At 37.2% G+C, this 20,960-nt stretch overlaps 1 protein-coding gene across 1 annotated transcript in view; it reads left to right on the top strand.

The window, feature by feature from the left end:
* Positions 1 to 20,960, top strand: part of PTPRQ (protein tyrosine phosphatase receptor type Q) — a 113,809-nt gene that overhangs the window by 25,163 nt on the left and 67,686 nt on the right. Inside the window, exons 13-19 of the mRNA XM_075727964.1 lie at positions 1,309 to 1,416; positions 3,944 to 4,225; positions 7,181 to 7,363; positions 8,066 to 8,167; positions 10,572 to 10,692; positions 14,463 to 14,623; positions 16,188 to 16,333. Coding sequence (XP_075584079.1) covers positions 1,309 to 1,416; positions 3,944 to 4,225; positions 7,181 to 7,363; positions 8,066 to 8,167; positions 10,572 to 10,692; positions 14,463 to 14,623; positions 16,188 to 16,333 — 1,103 coding nt within the window. The remainder of the gene's footprint in view (positions 1 to 1,308; positions 1,417 to 3,943; positions 4,226 to 7,180; positions 7,364 to 8,065; positions 8,168 to 10,571; positions 10,693 to 14,462; positions 14,624 to 16,187; positions 16,334 to 20,960) is intronic.

Consider the following 20,960-nt stretch of genomic DNA (forward strand, 5'->3'; position numbering starts at 1 on the left):
GTAGCCATCTGCAAGGTGGGCGGACCAAATCTCCCGCATCCACAGACATCCACACACACACAAGAGCACTGCATGTAAAAGCAAGATTGGGACACTACTGAGAGACTTGTCTACTGTGGAGGGGTATGTAGGGAATATGAAATGGGAGGAGAGGATTAGGTAAGACAAGCAATAATTTGCAAAACGTGCCAAGTAGTAATTTGTGAACTCTGCTGAGTAGTAACTTGTGAAATGGATTTCTCCTTAGTTTTTTTTTCCTCAGCCTTTTCTTTCCACATAGGAAAATATACCTAAATTGTCAATTCTTTTTCAGATTTGAATTTTTTTCACAGTATTTGTCTGACAATAATAATTTTCTCCTTTTAAGGTGATAATTTTGATAGTAATTGAAGAAAATGCATTTCTTATGGAGTTTCAGGCATGTATTTATGCTAATCAGTAATGCATGTAGAATAAAAACATACTTGGATGTACACATACACATCCTTTGTTTTGACAAATAAATTCTTAAAGCTATTTACAGGGTTGAAGCTCGTTGACTTATTTCAAAATCTGTTGATTTGACTGGTTATTTGGCTCTCCCCAAATAAATGGTATTACATACTCTGTCTCTTAGGTCACAAATGTGTATCAAAAACTTTTAGAACAGTATCGTGGTTTAGCCCCAGCCAGCAACTAAGCACCACGCAGCCGCTCGCTCACTCCCCCTACCCTGATGGGATGAGGGAGAGAATCGGAGGAGTAAGAGTGAGAAAACACTCCTGGGTTGAGATAAGAACAGTGTAATAATCGAAATAAAGTAAAGTAGTAATGATAATAATAACAATATAATAATGATAATAATAATATACAAAACAAGTGATGCACAATGCAATTGCTGACCACCCGCCGACCGATACCCAGACAGTTCCTGAGCAGCGATTGCTGCTCCCCGGCCAACCCCCCCCAGTTTCTATACTGAGCATGACGTCATATGGTATGGAACAGCCCTTTGGTCAGTTTGGATCAACTATTCTGGCTGTGCCCCCTCCCAGTTTCTTGTGCACCTGGCAGAGCATGGGAAGCTGAAAAGTCCTTGAGTGGCATAAGCAGTACTTAGCAACAACTAAAACACCAGTGTGTTATCAACATTCTTCTCCTACTAAATCCAAAACACAGCACTATGTCTGCTACTAGGAAGAAAATTAACTCTATTCCAGCTGAAACCAGGACAAACAGTAACTGTTTTTATACTTTTATAAGTAGCTATGAGGAAAAAAAAATGTTTAAAAAGTCAATGGTCAAGATTTTTTTGCTTAATCTTTTTAGGTTTAAAAAAGTACACAAATTATAAAATGAGAGTTGCAGCCTCTACGGCTATTGGAGAAAGTGCTTTGTCTGAAGAGAATGATGTTTTCGTGAGAACCCCTGAAGATGGTAAATACTTTGTTTGCAATGATGATTTGATTTCTTTATGGGAGCTTGCACTTCTTCGGAAGACTGGGCACATGCGTAAGGAGGGGAAGAAAGTGTACAAATAAAATCAATGTTTGTTGAAATTATTAGTCTCCTATCAGTCAGTGACTTCATTCAGACCATTTTTATGTAAGTGCTGGAAATAATTATGAAAGCTGCAGCATGACCAGCAATCAACTAATTTCAACTCTGATACTCAAATGGGAAGAAAGCTGCAGAGCTGAGGTTCCTTCACTGAAAACAGTGTGCCCCATCTAAACCATAATCTGTTATCTTTGGGACTCCAGCTTTTTTTAGTGTTATCATATGGAAATTAGGTTGGGTTTGAAGCATCTGGAAATGGTAGCTTTCAACAATTCAGAGGCCGTATTGCTGTCTATAAGCAGAGCTGCTGATAAAGTGAGGGTTTTTTATACTGAATGATGTTGTATGCAGTTGTTTTTGTACAGGTTTGAGGCTTTATTCATTTTAAGACCAATCAATAGTTTTAATATACGGTGTAATACTACCTTATGAAGATTTCTGGATCTTCCTTGCTTGCTTACAAGGCAGTCTCCACCCGCGAAGGCACAGGGGCAGTAGCTGGAGTTGCCACTGGTGTCTGCAAAGAGAACACGGAAATCTGATTTACAGAGCAGGGTACTGATTATTAAACCTTAATCTTTTCTCATTTGTATCAGGTTTATATTTTCACTGGTTTCAGCAAAGTTATTTACATTTTTTACCAAAGTAATAAAGAAGGTAATTGTCCAGTTGTCATTTATCTCTCTCATTGCCAAATATGCTACAATACAGGAAAAATAATTAAGTGGGAATAAAAGAGAATAAAAGAGAACAAAGGATTACAGAATTAATAATCATGGGGCTTTGTGAAGCTTAGATGATTTGAATAACCAATCAACTAAAATATCAAATTAAACAGTGAAACTTAAAGTGCTTGTAAATTTTTTTTAAAGGTTGCATGCTTCTACGCTGTTAGTTTTTTGCAGAGAAAAGGCATATCACAAGAACAGAAAATTAGCTATCTAAATATCTTTTTCTCTGAAAGTTTAGCATTCCTTGCCTTTGAGCATTACAGAAATTTGTTCAGAGTGGAGTTTCAGGCCAACAGTTCATCCATTGGTAAGACAATTTGGTAAGACATTGGTAAGACATTGTGCAAGCCTTGAGGAAACCATTGAGAAAACCACCAGTGATTCCTGCCTTTTTATAAGTATAATGTGTGTAATTACTCTTGTTGTCGTTGTCTTGTTCTTTAGTTTTCCTGGAGGTAATTCAGGTTGAGATTCGTGTCTCCTAACTTTAGCCAACCTAGGAGCGACAACTTGTTTGACTCTTGAGAAGACCGATACCTCCAAATAAAAGATTTACTACATCTGTCTTAGATAACTTACGTTAGGATGGAAGATACCAGGCTGTTGCATTTAAATATTTTATCATGACAGATAAATTGCAAAATGCATTTCAGTTGAAAATTAAGCTTCTTCACATGGGAAATATCCATGGGGGCAGTCTTGCAATCAGAGGGCAGTGATCTGTTACAGTTAACACTTTTCATTCACGGGCTCAGAAATCAGGAATGAAAGTGGTTTGTGAGACCTTTAGGACAAAAAAATTCATGATAAATTCTGAAATATCTGGATATAGGTATTTGCACACAAACTGAATCATATAATCCTGGGTTCTTAGTACATTTTTTAAAAATTTCATAGACAGGTTATTTCAGGGGTGAAGTGATGAAGCCTTCAGAAGAATCAAAGTTGAGATTCAGAGCTGATTTTATTCATAAGTGCAGCCCACTCACTCCTTCAACACTTCTGTGCCTTATTAGCTCACTGGAGTCACATGAATTCATACGTTACCAGTAGATTTAGCCAACACGCTACCCCGGAGCTGGACTTGCTTTGTGCTTGACCTTCACACCAGTGCATGCGAGATTTACACTGGGGTCTTCATGGTCATCAATTAGCAGCTGTATCAGTAAACTAAAGGGAATTTAGTTAGTGTGTACAGTCCCTTTCTTGGTTCAATGGTTGGTTGAGTGAAATAAGGTGTGTGGTTATTTAAGAAGAAAGCAGTGAAATGGCATTCAGCTAAATTTAAATAACTTGAATTTGAGGAAGACAGTGGGGCGATTTGAAGGATCAGTCTGCATGTAAGCAGTAGACAGAAGAGATTTTTCTTTTCTTAATAAATGCAGTTTTGGATAGATTTATAAGTGGATGAGAAAAGAAATTCCAAAAAGCTAAAGTGTCTGGGATACAATAAGATGCCTGGTTTTATGAGTGGAAAAGAAGACATACAGAAATTAACTGAGAGAAAAAGTGGTAAGGCTTTGAGAAGGAGAGTGACTGAGTGGGTGAGTAGCACTTTTCATACAGTTAGCTAATCTAAGTTTTAGGATCCAGTAGGTTTATGAGATCAGTCCTATATTCAATTGATTGACAGTCTCATTGGTTTTTTTTTCTCTTTGGTTTCTGTATTGCAGAACCAGACTCCCCACCCCAAAATGTAGAGTTAATAAATGTAACTGCAACAGAAATAAATCTGAGATGGTTACCACCTGAACAGCCTAATGGTCTCATAACTCACTATGAAGTTCTGTACAGTGATTCCAATGATTTATTTATTAAAAATGCCTCATCTACAAGTATATCACTAAGTGAAATGAAGCCATATACTCTCTACCACATCTCCATAAGGGCATTCACCAGACTTGGCCATGGGAATCAGTCATCTTTCCCACTTCTAGTGAGAACTTCTGAAACTGGTGAGTATACAGTTTTTTTTTAAAAAAAGTAAAATCAATTAAACTGATCTCCTGGGCATCAAATGTCACCATAAAGCAGTTGATTTTGGTGTATTTACAAGTATGTATTTGCTTTGCAAAGCAGTAACTTTGAACCCTGTTTTCTCCTTTGTATATAAAGCAAAAGTAAGGAAATAGTAAGGAAGATTAAGAAGTAAAAAAAACAATGGGAAGTTTTATGCCTGATGGACTTCATATATTTTACTATTTGTCCTTGAAGATTCCTTCTGTCTTGCAGGAAAATAATTTTTTGTAGGAAAGGAGGGGTTTCAAGAAGTGAGTGCAATTTGGAATTCAAGTTATCAACTGAAATTTTATAAGAATTCAATCCTAATGGTTAAAAAAATCAGAATTCACAGACGTGCTGTTTTGTAGCAGGCAAAGTTGTTTATTTTACTAGAAATGTTTTGGAGAAGGTACAGATAAAATAGCAGAGGATCAGAGTCGATGAAGTTTTTCTAAGAAAGGAAAGTAAATTTAGAAGTGAACAACATTAAAGAGGTGTAACAAGGCATAAGAAGAGACTTGAAATAAGTAAGTAGCTGTAAGGTAGGACAAGGAAGGGAAAAGAATATAAAATATCGACAGAGGGTCATTAAATTTGCAGTGGAGCTAAACAAGAGAGGTATTGGAGAACATACTGAGGGTAATGGTTTACATGGAGGAATAGATGTTTGGGTTAAGCTGTAAAGTCAGGAATGAGAGGTGGCTGGGGAGTCAGACACGAATTTGCTTTAGGACTCAGCCATATCCAGGTAGCACTGGTATGATGATCATCCTTTTCTGGGGGCCTTTTGCCATCTGCACCAATTTGCCACCTCAGATGACTGCCTATTTTATCTATACCTAGAGCTAGCCCTGGAACTAAGCATGCTGTTTATCACATTTTTCTCAGTAAGGAAAGACATGCACATACTGATGTCTCTCAGAAGGGGCAGGAAGATGCTCTGGCTCCTTGACTGTTAAGATACAGTGGAATCATTATAAGCTCCTTCTCCTCCTTGTTTCTGAAATGAACTTTTGATTTTTCCTGTGTGAAGTAGTTGTGGTCTAGGCCTGCCTAACAAGGCAAACTCTTAAGGAACAGGGAGGCAAACACCTAGTTTTTAGATTGCATGAAACAGTAGTCATAATAGAAGCACTAAGCTAGCTCTGCCAAGATGTTGTGCTACTTTTGAGGATTTTTTTTGGTCAGATACCATAGGTATGTAGGCACCTGCCCAACTGATACAATGTCCTTAGACATAACCTTTTTTATTGTTCTTTTTAACTTAGACATCCATCTTTTGTCTAAGTTGTATTTTAAGGCAGTTAGTTCTTTCTCAGTGCCTAACTCCCCTGATGCTCAGAACAAAAATTTGAATTCCAGCTGCCTGTGATAGAGATGAGTAGCTGCAAAAACATCTTCTGAGACGAGAAGAATAAAAACAAGGGAGGATCTGGAGGATAGAGCAGTTTGAGTGAAACACAACCTGTTAATGGGCTGGTGTATTTGAAGAGCTCTTAGGAGTTCTCTGTTGCTATTCTACTATGAAATCAGGCAGAATTGTGGGCTGATTTCACTGCCTCTCATGGCATTTATTCCCTTTCTGGATATTGCTTAAGCAGAAATTATTTATATTTTTGAATGTGGAGTTTCTTCAATGTCAGTGCATTTTGAAGAATGGTTAGGGCATCCTAAAGCGTACCCATGCCTTACTTGACCTTTTGGGCAAATAGTGCTGTCATAGTATAATTATGATTTTCTGGAATAAGGTATATTACGCTATCAGACCAATTTTGGATGATGGAAAACATCCTTGTGTATTTGTTTGGGGACAGACACACACATGCACACAAAAAACAATTGTCATGACACAGTAAGGGCCAGCTGCTCTGTAAGGGATGGGGAGCCAAGAGCTGAGGGGGTCCCTGGGCCAGCAGGGCAGGGGCCTCACTAGCCAGAACTTGTCCCACCAACCCCCAGTGAAGGGATCAGGGCATGTCTGGGGGTGGCAGCCAGGGGCAGCCCAGAGTCCAGATTGACAAACACTCCACGGTGACGAGGCAGGTCTGAGGTCGAGCCAGGACAGTGAGTTAGCAGGTTCAGTGACACTAACCAAGTCAGGCGCAGCCCTGTGACAGCTGGGCAGGTCTGTAGCGACGGGGCCAAGCTGAGGTCAGGCTGTGACATCAGGCTGCAAGTCAGGGACTAGATCAGTGGGTCCATGGCCAAGCACATGGCAGCGATGCAGCAGGAAACGTAGCTCAGACAGGGACAAAGCACGAGAGCCGCAGCTGCAAGCAGCTCCCAGAGGCCAGTGGTCAACCCTGGCTGCAGCCTCACCGCAGCGTTGCCTGGGAGCGCGTCACCAGCGAGGAGGAGGCAGCCCTTGGCGACACTATTGCTAAGCTGGCCCCGAGCCCCAGCAGCCAAACCTCCAGAAGCGGGGATGCTCTCAGGGCCCTTACAATAACTTAGGCTCCCTTTGTTTTTCCATACAAGTATTCATACACTTTGTATAGATCACCCAGGGAAAAGGAAGAAAACACAGGTTGCTGATACAAAGTGTAAATTATGGCAGTACAACATGGAAAATCTCCTAACAATAGCTAACTTGGAGGATTGCAGTGATAGTTATGGGGTGTTAGAAGGGAAGTTCAGTGTCATGCTCCAGATATTTTTATCTGGCATGTTAAGGTGATTTCCATCAATTTATTTTTTTTTTAAAGAATGACCCATACCTTGTTATAGTGTGTGTCTGTCATGTGTTTTTGATCTTCCAATTCAGTCTCTTTTAAAATTTATTTTGTACAATAAACAGGATAAAAATAAAAATGTTTACAATTAGTTTAATTTAAACCAGTTTAAGAAAATGCTTAACAAATCAATGAAACTGATTGGAATCTCCTATGAGCCTGAATTTTGTCTTCTAGTTCCTGATTCTGCGCCAGAAAACATAACTTATAGGAACATCTCATCCATGGAAATTGAATTATCATTTTTTCCACCATCCATTCCCAATGGAATCATACAGACCTACACAATATATCTCAAAAGGACTAATGGAACCGAGCAGAGAGTCATAAACACTACTCTTTTGACACTACGTATTACAGGCCAGTATATAATGATCTGGAACTTATGGCAACTGTAAATTGTTCTGAGAAGGGATCAGCAGACTGATGCAGATCAATTAGTTCATTGGTTGGACATGATCATTCTTGTCCTTACATAAAGTTATGTGCTGCCTGTCCTGAGAAGTAGCCTGTTGTGTCTTGCAGTAATGTGGTGGAATGGGCCACAAGTGGTATGAAGTCTAACATATATCTCATTGTATTTAAATGTTTAAAGTAAAAGGAACTTCAATAGATTTCTTTGCATACCTATCATCATAACAAAGTAAACATTGAAGTCACCTACATATTTTCTGATTTTATTCTGGATAAAAATAAGTACTCCCCTTTCCACTCACCTTTGCATCTTTTTCTATGTTCTGTCATTATTACTGAGGAATGACACAGCAGTTAATGCTGGGAGCTCTGTACCTTAACCAGTAAATTTTCAGAGCACAGCCAAGGACAAACTGTAAAACATTCTAGGAATATGAAGTATAAACTGGTAATCAGGGCTTTGCCCCTTCTTTTGTTCACGAAGAATACTTTGTGTTTGAGTTTTCCTGATGCTTATTTCAGTCTCTGAAGGCACAGATCAGTGTAAGTGATGGGCCTATTCAGCACTTCAGAACTACTTACAGTCCATTAAATACCTCATTTGGCCCACTGAATGGTTGGTTTACTGAATTCTTATTCTTTGTTTAGATTTAAAGAAATATACAAGATATACTGTAGAAGTGTCTGCTAGTACCACAATGGGGGAGGGCCTTCGTAGTGCCCCTCTGCCTATACTGACTGATGAAGATGGTAAGTCAGAACAGAAGTTGCAATGTATCGCTGTCTGCCTGTAGTGTTAAACTAATCTCACACTTCCTGTCAGATACATGTAAGTTTTTATGTATTTAGGGGGGGTTTTTTGCAATTATATCTCTGTGTTGATAAGTGTATCTATCTATCTACACACAAACATACATATCTATCTATCTGTCCGTCTGTTATTTAATATATTTATCAGGACAAGCTATATGAAAGGACACAATTGCTGTGCATGGACATTTGGTCTTACCAATCTCTTATGAATTTGAAAAATCTTAATTTACTAATATTATTTTAATTTAATACCCCACATGGTAGAATTAAATGTTGTGTTTTGTTCTGCAGGCATGTGAGAGATGGAGAAAGGGAAAACCACCAAAAGGCAGCTTGAATGGCCCAGGGACATTTCTGGTTCTTTTGTCTGGAGATTTTTTGATTCTTCTAAACAGATGCATGTACAGATACATTATAGATGTAAAATTATTAATATAATGAAAATGCTTGAAGTCCATCTGTAGTACTGGACTTCCAAATTGAGCAGAGCAGTGTTCTGCACTTTAGGCTGAGGGTAGAACACAGTCATTGCATCCTCTGCTAATTAGTACAATAGGTCACAAATCAGCAGAGGAACTTTAAAATGACATTTGTACCCAATTTAGTTGTAGGAAGTTATCATTGGTCCCCTCTATAGTTTCTGGAGTGGGAATTGTGGAAAAAAAATTCAAAGCAGAATCTTAACTTAGGTGCTGTGAATCACATTTTGGAAGAACCTGTGTCTGTCCCTCTCCATTGCTTAGGGAGGAAGTCTCTGGGAACCTAGACTAAAGTGGCATTGACACAAACATCCCACCAGCCATTCCCAAATTAAGTCTCTTTTCATGTCTTAGAGAGCACTGACTTGGCTAAGATCCAACTTTTGATGGTAATGGATCTTTGCAAATCTCCAAGATGTTGATGGGCTTACATTCACACTGTCAGTAATAAACCTTTGCTCAAGAGTAATGTTGCTGGAGCACACTGAGAACAGCTAATTTGGATAAATCCATCTTTTGCATAGAGTATTTTTATTTAGAGCAATGTAGACTTTATTCTTCAGCAAAAAATACCCTCTCAGTAAGAACTGTAGAATGAAGTAGACATGCCAAAAAGACATGACATTCACAGTGTGACAGATCTTTTATTATAGAGCCACTAAGGATAATATAACAAGTAAAACACTAAATACAGCTGTCACCCTTTTTCACTAGTAAATACAGACATTCACTGAAGTCAGTGAACCTTTGTTCATGAAAAATATTTTTTTTCTTAAATGTACAGAGTTCTAAAACCTTTATGCCAACTTTTGAGATAGTGAAAGAAGAAACAACAACTGAAAAACAACAATATTTATAATACACCACATGTTCTTTATTCACTGGAACACAGTGTTCCAAGGTTCAGAGCAAATATTTCGTAGATTTGCTAATAGCTATGCTCATATTCTCAATTTTCATGCATGACTACAGCTATGACCTGAATTTTTAGTGCATGATGCTTTTTGGTTTAATTTGAGAAAAACAAAAATAATTCTAATATTACTTCATAGTGATACATATATCCATGAATCAAGACGAAGAAAAAGATTCACTTCTCAATAACGTGCTAATGCAAAGCAGCATCACTTATACATACGTGGGTATATTTTTCCTCAGCAATATTTATGTGAACTTTAGAATGAAATCAAACATGATCTAACACTTTCATTTACTTACGTTGTTTCCCTACACAGTTGTGATATGGTGTCATGTAGAGTTCGTCTTGAAATGCATTTTAAGGGTCTCAGTTAATGCCTATCTTTATATTTGCCCTTGGGACATGTTAAATGTATGAATGTGGTCCTTATTTGAGGGAGTGAATAGATTTTACTGCTAACTAGTATCCCACATTTTTATCATCTCTCAATGCCATGCTTATCCATTTTTCCAACCTTTTGGTGCTTTGTGTAATTCTTTGCAGCACCTCTTTTTCCTCAGGGGAACTATTTTGCTATATTTTACATGTGTTCATACCTATAAAGCTCTTGCTTTTATTAAAGGGGAAAAAAAAATTACAGCAATGTACTTGGACAGTAGGTGAATCACTGTGACCTACCGGTTGCTCTGTTTTCTCATGAAGTACTTTTTCCATTGAATCACAGAAACAGATGTTCTAACACCACCATGCAAAATCTTCTTTTATCATCTGTCAGAAAAAGGAAAAGAAGCTGCGCCTTAACATTAGTTGATGGATGCTGTACCGGTGTAGTACAAAGTTCACTTTCCATCACAAATAATTAAAAACCTATTTAAGGATGCTGCGTATCCCATCGATCTTAGCTGTTTAACAAGATGTTGTGTCCTGTTCTCTCATTTTATAGCTCCGAGTTCTCCTCCAGAATCTCTCTCTGTAAAACAGTTGTCGGGTGTCACTGTGAAGTTGTCATGGAAACCTCCGCTGGAGCCAAATGGAATTATCCTCTATTACACAGTTTACGTCTGGTAAGATTTTCTGGAAGTAGTTCTGAGGATAAATATTAATCTGTAACCTATCAGGAATGTTAGGTTTTTCTTACACAATATGTTGATTACATGTTTTTGGAGAACAAATATTCATCTAGCACTTAAAATACTAGCCTTTTGTATATACAAATTCAGATATAATGTAGTAGCTGAAAATTGGGGTGTTAAATATTTTGTAAGCATTTTCAACATTTTTCTAAAGGTTATGTTATGGTAAATGAATTTAAATTAGAGCATGGTGACTATTTTCGTTATATTCTGATTAGGCCTATTGTAAGGCAGGGCACAAGCCTATGGTAAATTGTCAAGGAGATTTGAAATAGGCTTAAAATAGAGAAATATTGCTTCCTTTTGTAGAAAGCGTGTAAGACCAATGTTAAGAGTCTCTGTACGTGCTATCAGTTATGTCTACTGTTATATTTTGTATTTATTATATTCATAGCAAACAAGTATTTTTTAACAGATATTTTTCATTTACTGTGGGTGTGGTTTTTTTTTTTTTTCCCTGTCTACCCTTTCTCTGTCATCCCTCCTCATATCTTTTTTCACCTTTAAAAAGGAGTTTTGTCACTTTAAAAATTGCACCCTCTGTCCTATTCTCTGCATAACATAGTTTGGTCTAGTGATGTGGCATCTCTTCGAAGATCGATGTATAACTTCTACAGGGAGTGAAAAGATTTTGTCACTTTTAATACATTGCATTTATGCTGTACCATTTTATTCCCACTACTAAGGTGCAGGAAGCAAATGCTAACATGAACCTTATGACATGTGATCCAGATGTGCAAATCAGCAGTCATTATAAACATACTACTACTGAGATTAGATTTATTATTTTGATGTTAATTAACAGTTTTGGGGTAGGGTTTGGCCTCAGTTCCTGTTGAATTGTTTTTTAATTATAGGTTCTAGTTAAGTTGGTGATAAAGTGGACAGGAGTGAGCTCTTCTTTCCAGAAAAGTTAAATTTGGTTTGTCTTGTTACTTCTACCATTTTGGCAAGGTCTGGTGCTCTTTAACCACAAAACCCATTAAGTTAAAGACTATCCTCTAGTTAGGAAAGTTACTTCGCAATAAGGATTATGGTTTTGATACAGGCTGTGTTCAAAGACTTGAGGTTATACAACTTTTCATCCTTATATTGCCTTAAAGCTTACTGCTTTTGCTATGACAAATGAGTTATTAAGAATTATTTTTTTAAAAACTGTTAATTGATCCATCTTTCTAAATATTTCAATTAAGCAACCACATAACTTTTTGCAGTAAGCCTTGTACTTTTTCCTTCTGTATTCTCCTTGCTCTGTCTTATCTGTCCTTACTGTGCCATATCTAAAATTAGAGAGGCATTAGGTATCATCTTGAGGCAAGGACATTGGAGAAAAACTCCCGTTGCCTTTGAAGGGGCCACAACTTCACTCCTTCCCTGGAGGCTGGGTTTTTTTTTGGGGGGGGGAGGGGACGGGGGGGAGGAGGAGAGTTTTAAGTATTTAACAGAATTGTCTATACAATTTCATGAAATGCATTGCAGAGTGAGATTTGACAAGGCAAACTGCTGTGCCATAGTTGCTGCTTTTGGGAAGCGTTCAATGTATTTTGGGCGAGATTGTTAATCCCAGAGCTTCTCAATAAAGCAGGACGAGGAGGGTTAATACAGATGTTAAATAAACGTTCCTTCTCTTAAATATATTGGAACAGTCAACAGAGAATTTGGTAACCTACCTTTAATGGATTGGGAACAAGAATCCACAACTACTAGGGTAATATCTGTAATGTTTTCATTGTTGTTATCTTTCATGGATTTTTTCACAGGACAAGGTGGTTTTGGGTGTTAACAGGTAAAAAGCAACTTTCTGCGTGCCTTGAGTCTACAAACGCATACTCCCCAAGTTTGCAATTCTGGAGTATTAAAGCCATATTAACAACATTTCTGAACTTGTATGTAGCTGTTGTCTTTTGGCATTATCCTGTTCAGCAATTTTTTGTGAGATAATTACTGACTAGATCTACTTTGAGGTACAGAGTTTTGAGAAAATATGGTACCTGTCTTTGTCAAATGAAAGTATGCAATTTCTTAGAACCTCTTTTGTCTGGGTTTCTGAAAGATCTCATTTAAAACTTAATATTATTGTTCCTCATTAAAATTTCTTGGCTTAGTTTATTCTGCTAGGTACTTTCTTTCTGATTGACTGTGAAGACTGCACTCACTTTGATCATTGTTTTCTTGTTATTTTGATTGCAATCTTAGTTGTTTCCAAATAGAAAAACAACTTTTCTTGAAACACCCCAAGCTTTTGTTCTTCTTCCTATGCCTGATTGTGAAATGTTTTTTGGCAAATAAGATGTTACAAGAATGCAATTACTCAGACTAGAAGTGTTTGCAGCACTAAGCTGTGGATTTTCTTTTTACTTAAATTATAACCAGCTACGTTTTTCCATACTAAGAATATATTGGGCAAAGATCCAAGAAAAGATGTCTTTTCTTTGTATAGAATTTGATAACTGCAGCTGCAACCTTTTGTATCTCTTTACTGACTATTCAAAATGTCAGAAGTTTGGGAAAAATGTAAATGTTGTTAACTTTCTCTGTTACCAAGAGCGTTTCCCATGTCAAGAGACATTCCACTCAAAATCTCAAAGGGATAGGGAGAATTTAGTTTTTTCATTCTCATACATTTTCTCATTCCAATTGTTTGTTAATGTAACTTTATTTCAGGAGTATCAGATGGTGATCTTTGCTAATGGGATATTCATTCATTTATCAAGGGATGAAAACCAGCCCATCTAATAATTTTGAATCAGCCAATCAGCCTTTCCTTTTTTTTTTTTTTTTTTTTTTTTTTCCTTTTAATATTAGAACTCATTCACTTGTTTGTGAAGAGCTCCACAGTGACTCCTGGGGCAAGATATTTGGTTTTACTTGTCAAATTATCATCCCTATATGAAATCCCATTAAAGACACAGGGCATCCACTCATACAGAAACCTTTGCAGGGATGGAATGTTAGCTAGCTTTGTTTCCTGCTATTTTTTTCATAAAAGATTAAAGTAATTTAATGAGGAATAGCAGACTTTTTGAATTCAAGTTAGCTATTTCTGTATCTTATTTTACTTTCGATAATCATTTCATACCTATGCTAATACCAGCGTTTTATTAATGTTACATCTTACAGTCTTTCTAGGCGGGTTTTGACCTGACTAGAGTTCCATTCTGATCCCCTGCTACATTCCACCAGAATTAACTCAGCACCAGCTAATTCCTGTTCCATATCATCTTCTGTTATTCCATTTATAACTTCAGCCTTCTGACCAATTTCACAGAGTCACAGTAGGGCATGCTCCCTGCTATAATCTTTTTATATTTCGCTATTCCTGTCCAGGGAGACAGTTTAGTTATGCCCTACTGTGTCCTTCCCAAGGGTACCACATAACCATTTGATAGCAGTTACTAGATGGACATGCTCCTCCTTGATATTCCATATAATCATTGTCTTTGCTGATGTAATTTATAAACATATTTCTATGGGTTTGGTTTTTTTTTTTAAAAAAGGAAAATTAAGAGCCCTATTGTGATGTAACAGTACAAAAGTGAGCTTTTCAACATAAAAGATAAAAGTTATCTCAGTCTTCTTTTAAAGCCTAAAATATTTGTATTTACTACAATATTGCATTTTGCAATTTTATATTGTATGCCACAGTTGTATACATACAGAAACGGTATGTATCTATAATTAATAAAATACTTTTTCTTTAGGAATAAAATGTCAAAAAGGATTGTTAATGTAACAGAAACGTCATTGCAGTTCACAGACCTGGAAAATAACTATGAGTATAGTGCTTACCTAACAGCAAGTACAAGATTTGGGGATGGCAACATAAAAAGTGATACTATAACATTCAGAACTTCTGAAGGAGGTAAGCTTATATATAGTATGAATTTTAATTTCATTCAGCCTTAAATTTCTGTCAGCCTTATTTAAGTTAATAAAGCTGCTGAAGTAGAAGTGGCATTTGACTGGTCAAGAAGAGACATTCTACCTGTCCATGTGTGCCTCTGTCTTTGTGTGTACACGTATCTATGACTCTATAAAATTATGATGGGTATTTCTGTGAATTTACTGAGCAAAACTTTGCATTTCCCTTCAAGACAGGTAAGATTAAAATAATTTAATTTTAAATTTTGAAATAAATCAAATTAATTTTAGAATATATTTTAATAGCTCTTTGCTTTATCTTGCTGTGACAACTTCTGATAGGGAAAATACTCTTTAGAGTCTCTCTGGCAAGTCTGAAATGGTTTTAATTTGAAAATGAAATCTGTAAGTGTACACAGAGTTGTTTATTCTAGTTTAATGATTTTATACTTCCAACATGGAAGTATATATCTATATATATCCATATAAATGATCGTACTATATACTGTGCTTTGAAAGTCATGCAGTTTATTGTTTCTGGTTTTCCCATCAATTATTGCTACGATATTTTCCAAAATGGATAGTGCACAGGCATATTTCGGGATCATCCTGCATAGAATAACTGACTTCCCAACACACAATACTGGCAGGATTAGCATCTGTCCAAGTCATCCCTCAAAAGACTGTCTAAATCACCAGGTTGTAGGTATTCCCAGTCTTTGCTATTGAAGCTGTTATGGAAACATGAACTGACTTTTTGGGGCAGGATTTTTAGGAACTGATCCTGGAGTTCCCCCTCCAATTAATATTTTAGTATTTTATACAAACTAGAACAGCACAAAGCAAGAGAGATAAGATAACTTACAGTGTTCAGTACTCTACTGCACTTGTGTAGAGCACTTTCTTGGATGGCAAGAAATATGGATTTAAATTCTCTTAAGCTGACTTCAGGAACTGAATTTGAGTCTCGTACATCACTGTGCTACTGAGAAGGACCGTATGCTGCTATTCTTTACAGGATAGGAGGAGAAGCTAATTGAAGAAGATTTAGAGTCTTTCCTGCACATTTAATAGGCTGAGGAAAGAGGAAAAACCAGAAATGATCATACTGTCCAAGCTTAGGTATCTGGTTTACTTATGTGAGTTGGGAGCCTAAATTCTGTTTATAATCAGCAAAGAGAGAACAAGGCTTTTAATTTAGGTCTTCTGAAACAAATCCTTTTTTTTTCCTATTAACTATATATGGAGCGTAGAGGCCCGACTCAGTCAACTTCCATGTCAGCAGATTAGACCTCCCATGTGCCCAAACCAGGGATAAATTCTGTAAGAAAAGAGCATCTGTTTACACATGCAGCTAAATACAAATGTGTCTGAAAAAGTAGGGTTTTAAAAATTTGTTTATATCTACTATTTTATTTCATCATTTTCAGAAGCAGTTTTTATACCACAACTGGAAATACATTTAATTTGACATAGGATGTTGTCAAACCTATAGTGGATGTTTCTTGGGCACTAAACTGTACAAAACCTTGAGTTAGGTGTGCTAAAACTTAACATTTTTCCAGCACCAAGTGATCCACCGAAAGATGTTGTGTACAGAAACCTTACTTCCACATCAATAATGCTATTCTGGTCTTCTCCTCAAAAGCCTAATGGAAATATACTGTACTACTCAGTTTATTTCAAAAATAATTCAGGAATATTCATACAGGTAAGCTTATTTTTATATTTTTCTTTTGTAGAATTCAAGTGTTCTAATAATCCGTTAAAGAGTAAATCAATTTTATAGTTATCAATATATTGTTTTTTCATACTTCCTTTATCACAAGGCAGTTTTTTAACTTACGAAGACAGAAGCACATCTTGTAATCATATGTGTTGCATTGTGCATCTCATTGGACATTCATATCATTAAGCATTAAAGCAAAAAGGTTTTGTGTAATATTCCATATTTCAAAGTTTATATGTACATGTATGTACACACACATACATGTAATACATATATACGCATAACATATGTAGATAGATAAACACAAGACCCATTACATTCATTGGACATCCCTAAGACAGTTTTAGCCTAGTCTATCACTTTGAATAATTTTCTGTAACAGTTCTGTTTTTACTTTTTAACTTTTTACTTTTTAATGCATGTTTTTACAGTACTGAAAATAAGAAGATAATGTCAAAGTCATGAATACGTTATTTCATATTTTTGTTACTCTCAAAAGGAAATTACTGTTTAGTATATTGAAACAAAGATACTGAGATTCCTAAGTTAAAGCATAAAAGACAAATAAAATGTTATTTAGAATTGTTTGGTGATCCACATATTTCCATGTAGGTTTTTTTTTGTTGTTGCTACTTTTATCCTTAAGTATGCACCACATTTATTAATTGCATATGTAGTTTTTCTGTTCGCCTTTCTAAGAATATATTACGATACAGACATATAAGAAGAAATAAGCTTCCTTTACAGGTTTTTGCTTACAAGCTTTACACATGTGGAAGAAAAGAAAGAAATATAAATTAATGAAGAAAGTAATGCATGAAAAATTACTGCTACTGCATAACTTTATGCTAAAGATATGTCTAGTATGAGGTATGCATGTGTTTGAGGATGAGTAGAAAAAAATATTCACAAATTTTACAAATACCTGTGACTGAATAATTGCTGACATACTTCAGTGCATACACTTCTCTGACTTCTGTGAAGCTGTGTGGTTGCCAGGCTCTGTCTGCATAGTTTCAGATGCACTCAGGACTGTGCCATGAATTCACATTCTGATGAGATTAAAATCAGGGCTACAGTTCAGAGCTTCAGCCTCTGCTTGCACACACTGCTATACCAACAGCATTTTTCTTCGCCTAACAAATCCATGGAGAAACGTTTACACCAGTGCGTTACCTGAACTAGCCCTTCCTATGAAGAGTGTCTACATTTATCTAATTCTTGGACAGCTCAAGCGATTTTAGAGGAGGACTATGGACTGGGGCTATTCCTGCCTTTAGGAGGGTGGAACTCTGAGGTGAATGAGTAAGATGAAACTGGTACACTGAGAGCTATAATCCTGCTGGATGTGCCCAGGACTCTGGAAATGAAGGAGCAAGATAGGGAAGATGGAGCGCAGTAGCATTGGCCCAGCAAGGTGAGGGTCCAGTTTCATTATCGCATGATGTAGTTGGGCAAGCACAGGATGATGGCATGAGTGGAAGTTACCGCTGCTTTAGCATATTATGTGGTGGATGGCAGAAAAGCGCTGACAGTAGCTCCACTTCTACGTGTGGAAACTACCATTTTCACCCTTTCAGCTTTGATTTTTAACCCATCCCTCTGCAGAAAGCTATGAGAAGATAGGTTTCAGCTGCTGTTGCATCTGTCTCTTACTGGCCATGGGAGATCACCATTAATCTCTCAAATCATGATCCACTCCTAATCTGTCTGCTTCCCTTAACTCCCTCTGCCCTCCATTTGCCTCTCTGTTCACTATTTGGCATGGCAACTACTGTATCTACATTGCACTCCTATTCTGTACCTTGGCATTCCTGTGGGTGCAAGACAGATTTCAAACAGGACAAAAAAACAACTCTCCCCTGCTCCCTTCTGTCAAATATTTTATATTACTCTTTTTACAGCAGAGAAATGCATGTTTGAAAGCCAGCCTGATAAGTATGTATATATATCATATATATATATGAGACATATACAGACACTTGTAATCTATATGAGTGTATGCACACATACAGCTTACAACTATCGGTAACCTAAAAGTATAACCATATAGTTGCAGGGTCTCTTGATAAGTTTTGTACTGCACACATTTGGAAAGAAATAATCCTTGGCTGGATGTTTCTGCATCTAGGACACCGTTCTGCTTATGTTTATACAAACTGTATTTTCAGTTTGGGAAATGATATAGGAGAACTAAAGAAGTAGATGATCTTTTCACATTCACAGGAACCCCACCTGCTTAGACACTCTGCTGTAGGCAGCCATTCTCTGCCAGTCTTTCATCTGCTTCTTTGTCAGGACATAACAGAGGTCCAAGTCAAAGTGTATCTTCTAGATGCCTGAAAAAATGTCCCAGCTGAAGTATCTGAAGTATCTCAAGCAAATTAACATCTTCCAATGCTGTCATACTCTGAAATAGATATAAAAGTCATACTAAAACTACTACTATTCTGTTGTCTCAAATTCTTGCCTCTCCTCACACATTCTCAAACTCCTCAGGCATATTAAAGCCCAATGAGTATAAAGCACTGATTACAAACAGCAGTCTTAAAAGCAGGAAATCAGTAGCTGCAGAGTAAAGCATCTTGTTTCAGGGGAAAAAAGCAAAAGACCTGAGATAAAGGATGCAGTTTGCTGCTTGACATGATGCAGAAACTTGCAAAAAAATAGTTTTCCTTTAAAAAGAAAAACAAAAAAGTTACATACCTTCATAGGGCAGAAAAATAACATATAGTTTCTTTGCTTTGCAGGTCTACGTGAAAAATGATGCTGCGGCTGTCCAATCAGAAGGCCTGCGATGCTCAGACCTAGGATTCAGCACCAGAACAGCAGAAGGAAAAATTTAGTGATGGAGATTAGATTTGAGGATTTTGGTATACGAGTGGGCTGTTTCTATGGGGATGCTGACAGGTTGTAAAAGAAAAAGTGTCAGAGACGGAGGAATGACTGGTAGCCAAATAGAAGAAACCATCACTTGCACCAGGCTAGACTGAAGTCCAGTTTTCTCTTTCATCTTCTACTGCCATAGGTCTAGGGAGAATTCTACTTTTTGGTTTACGTTCACTGCTCTGTCCCAGTGCAGTAAAGATAGGACATATTCTGACCAAGAGCACTTCCTACACAGATGACATGGCACTGTACCTCTTGTTCACATCATTTCTCTGTGATGCTGCTGGATTCCTACAGTTTGAGCTTTCACTATTTGCAATAGCAGCTTTGCAAATTTTGCTCTGTGGTTTCCTTACATGACGCTTGAAGTGATCATACTGCCCACATTCTCAGTCTTACCAAGGAAAGGAGTCAAAGAATCTATGGAAGTAATTGTCTCATTGCTAAATACTGATCTATAAGAGATATCACTGACTTGAATAAACTCTTTTATTCAATCTTTCTATACTTGTGTTTTGATTAGCAAGAAAGCGGGAAAGGTGCTAATTACAAATATAAATTTATGCTTGGAGAAAGTTCTCCAGTATCGGAATTTCAGTACAGATGACAACTGTCCTGCTCTGCCAAACCAGACAGGGGAACCAGGAGCTAGTAGAGAAAAAAAGCCCACCACCCTTCTAGAGACTGAACATTAGATCCCAAATCATCCAACTGCTGTACTTCAAGCTAACCTAAGTGACCATGACTGGATACAGTTCAGAGTGAAATTCACCTTGGTCTGCCCTTGGGATGCAGATGAGGGATGCAAGCAATGTGCTATATTAACTTAACAATCAAACATTTTCTTTCACCAGTATGACCAAAAGAGGGATAAAAGGGGAACTTCCCTAAAATACACTGCAATTTTTTTAAAAGATGGCCTCAGAATGGTACAGCACACAAAAAGGAAATATCTTCACTTTGGTTGGTACTGGAACAGTGTGTATTACGCTCCTTGAGGGATGGCTTGGATTAGCCCTCAGTGTCACCACTCTCACCTGATTGCCAGAGTCAAGTATGTGATACTCTAACTCAGAACAACAGTGCAATATGATGAACCTAAAGAAGGAAACAGAATGGGTGGAAAAAGGTTAACAGTGAAGAACAGCAGCACTGTGTTGTCTGTATACAACTAATTACAGCTTTATGCCACTGGAAATTTCTGCTGCTTCCTGGGGTGAAGAAGATACTACTTTCTGCTGACATTTCATGGCCTGTGTGTATTGCTTACACTTAGCTGCTTTTAATAATCTGATACTTTGCTATGTCAAAACTTCTTTCATGTATGGATGAAGAAAGGGACAGAAGGAATAATTTCTTCAGCTGTAGCCAAAGATTCTAAGCCATTTGCTTTCATCTGCAGCCACAGTTAATTGTAAAACTTCCTATAGTCTTCTATCCCCAGGGTACAATTAGTGCAAGTTTCATCTTTGCTCAGTTTGTACCCACACAGTTCTTCCTGCTCACCCTTACTCTTAATTATGTGTTCATTCTTTTCTAATATTTTATCAGAAGTTTGAGGTAGTCTCCAGTCCTTGGGCTCCTGATAGTAAGGGGACTACCTCTTAAGACAGTTTTTGCTGAACCACCAAAAAGCCTGTTGTTGTAATATTCGTGTTGGTTCACTGAGTCCTTAGCTTCCAGGCAGCTGACTAAATGGTAAAGGTATGCTTTTTGAACT

Source organism: Pelecanus crispus, chromosome 1, assembly GCF_030463565.1.
Source record: "Pelecanus crispus isolate bPelCri1 chromosome 1, bPelCri1.pri, whole genome shotgun sequence".
Lineage (NCBI taxonomy): Eukaryota > Metazoa > Chordata > Aves > Pelecaniformes > Pelecanidae > Pelecanus > Pelecanus crispus.